The sequence below is a fragment of the Micropterus dolomieu genome, linkage group LG01 (genome assembly GCF_021292245.1).
Source record: "Micropterus dolomieu isolate WLL.071019.BEF.003 ecotype Adirondacks linkage group LG01, ASM2129224v1, whole genome shotgun sequence".
NCBI classification, from domain to species: Eukaryota; Metazoa; Chordata; class Actinopteri; order Centrarchiformes; family Centrarchidae; genus Micropterus; species Micropterus dolomieu.
In genome coordinates this window covers 51,133,899-51,136,180 of record NC_060150.1, presented here as the reverse complement: position 1 = coordinate 51,136,180, position 2,282 = coordinate 51,133,899, and the positions used below count along the sequence as shown (strand labels likewise).

The 2,282-nt window shown below is 41.3% G+C and overlaps 1 protein-coding gene across 1 annotated transcript in view; it reads left to right on the top strand.

Moving 5' to 3' along the window:
* The window catches only part of LOC123986218 (mas-related G-protein coupled receptor member A6-like), a 1,971-nt gene extending 1,156 nt beyond the window's left edge, over positions 1 to 815 (top strand). The window contains exons 2-3 of the mRNA XM_046074391.1: positions 21 to 202; positions 308 to 815. Of these exons, the coding sequence (XP_045930347.1) occupies positions 21 to 202; positions 308 to 815 (690 nt within the window). The remainder of the gene's footprint in view (positions 1 to 20; positions 203 to 307) is intronic.
* Positions 816 to 2,282: the final 1,467 nt, after the last annotated feature.

Below are 2,282 nucleotides of genomic sequence, written 5' to 3'. Positions count from 1 at the left end.
TTACCAATGTTTTCCTGCAGGTGAGAAGAGATCATGTTGCTCCCATCTACGTCATCAACCTCCTCATTACCGACGTCCTTCAGTTCTGCTGCATGATCATTCGGGTGGCACCAAATGGGAAGATATCTGAAATCTTCTATAGTATTTACCTCTCTGCTCTGTTGGCCAGTGTTTACTTCATGGTCTGCATCTCCCTGGAAAGGTATTTGTCTATCCAGTATGTGTGGAGCTCCTTCTGTGTCTGAACATTATATTAGTTTATAACTCTGAAGCTCCTCAAAGACTTTGTGTCCATCTTGTATTACAGGTATTTGGTCATCGCCCACCCACTGTGGTACCGCTGCAGACGAACCATCAAGACCTCTGTGGTGGTCTGTGTTGTGCTGTGGGTCCTTACTGGTGTCTGTGGCGTCCTTTTATTTTTCTCTGTTTGTGTGTTTATACTCATAATATTCCCCATCCTCCTCCTCCTTCCCTTCCCACTGTTAATATTCTCCCTGGTTGGGACCCTCAAAGCCCTGTCTGCTTCCATCTCGGTCCCCTCTGATGAAAAACGACGAATTGTCGGAATTTTAGTTCTGGTGCTGCTTATTTACACTCTGCTGTTCCTACCCGACATCATTTGGTTCCTGATAGTATCTTACATAAACAATGACGTGACCCTCAACCTCCTTTCTTTCATCTTTGTCAGGCTGAGTCCTCTTGCAGACTTGTTCCTGTATGTGTTTATGAGGAAAGGGTTCATAGACAAGCTTTTGGCCTCTGTGTGTTGCTGCAGAATGGAGAGCAATGATATCAGCAGTCCATCAGTATGAATGATGACAACATTTCCACAGTCAGCTTCATGTAGGCAGAGAAAGAGGGAGAGAGAAGGGGAGGAAACAGGAGGAGAAATGGAGGCCAATAGAAAGGATAGAGACGAGACAGATCCTGTCATCTACTGAGACCATTTCCAATAAGACACCTAACTGTAGAGAACAGGAAGCACTTGTTTGATGTCTGTCATTATTCTCCTTTAATCCCAGAAGCAAAGCAGATATTATTTTAGATGAACTGAGCTCATTCTAGCCGCCTCGCTGTCTTCTTCCTAAATCTTTATTTGGACTGTTGTTTGGATGTTTAACACAGGGAGAGCATCTCAACACGTCTTTAGCACTTTGTACTTTTTAAGTGTAATTTCTGCTGTTTTAGTGGTAGGCATGCTGCTGTTTAGGATGGGATTCAGAGCAGCTGTTTTGCAGCAGCTGTTGTGTGCTTGGCAATCTGGATAAAATCTTAAACCACAGTTTGTCAGTTTCTATGAAATTTTCTGGAAATCCAATAAAAATCAGTTTGTACATCAAACTGTGAATGTTTGTCTTTGAGCAACTCAGTGAATTAAAAGCTGACAAATGAAGGTTCAACAAAATCTCTGCTGGTTGAAAAATCTCTATTGTCTATATGAACATGAAGCCCAACCTGCTGTTAGCAGGGAGGCATCCTGCACTTTCTGACCAAATGAGGTTTCCTCACAGCTCTTAAAGCTCAATAAAGTAAGATAAAGTCTGACAGGTACAGTCACAACAGATCAGACCAACATGTTTCACTAGAAGTTAGTAAAGTCTACTGTATGTTTCCCCTTTTTAAACTTTAGCTCATTATTAGCTGAGATCCAACAAGAACAAGCAGATTTCCCAAACTGTCAGACTGCTTCTTTAAATACCTTGGCTCGTCTTGGCTCTGACTGTTTAGACTTTACTGTGATAGGATTTCATCAAATTTGCACACTTTACTGAAAAGCTTTTGGCTAACTTGATGGATAAAAACCCGTCACACAGACATACAGTCCTAACTGGAAGTCTGCTCATATGAAGACAGAACTGAAAAGCCACAAGCTAAATGGTCTGTTGTAATGTGAGCTGCAGTAAAGATTTCTATCAGCGTGAAGGGTCAGCAGCTTTCAGATTTAGATTGGATGTGTAGGTTAAGAGGCTAAGAATGTTTTGGCCAATAAACACGGCCGTACCAGGGTTTAGAAGTGAGTGAGGTCCAGATAATTTGTTTCTTTTAATAGTTATTTACAGTAATTCTTACCAAAATTACACCTAAACACAACCAAAGTTAAACACTGCAGTCACACAAACTAAAGATCTATAATGAAATACATACAAAGGACCTGTTGGCAAAAAATACTTTTATAAAAGCAGAAGTTTGCTCTCTCTCTCTCTCTCTCTCTCTCTCTCTCTCTCTCTCTCTCTCTCTCTCTCTCTCTCTCTCACACTGTGTGTACTTGAATTTCCTAC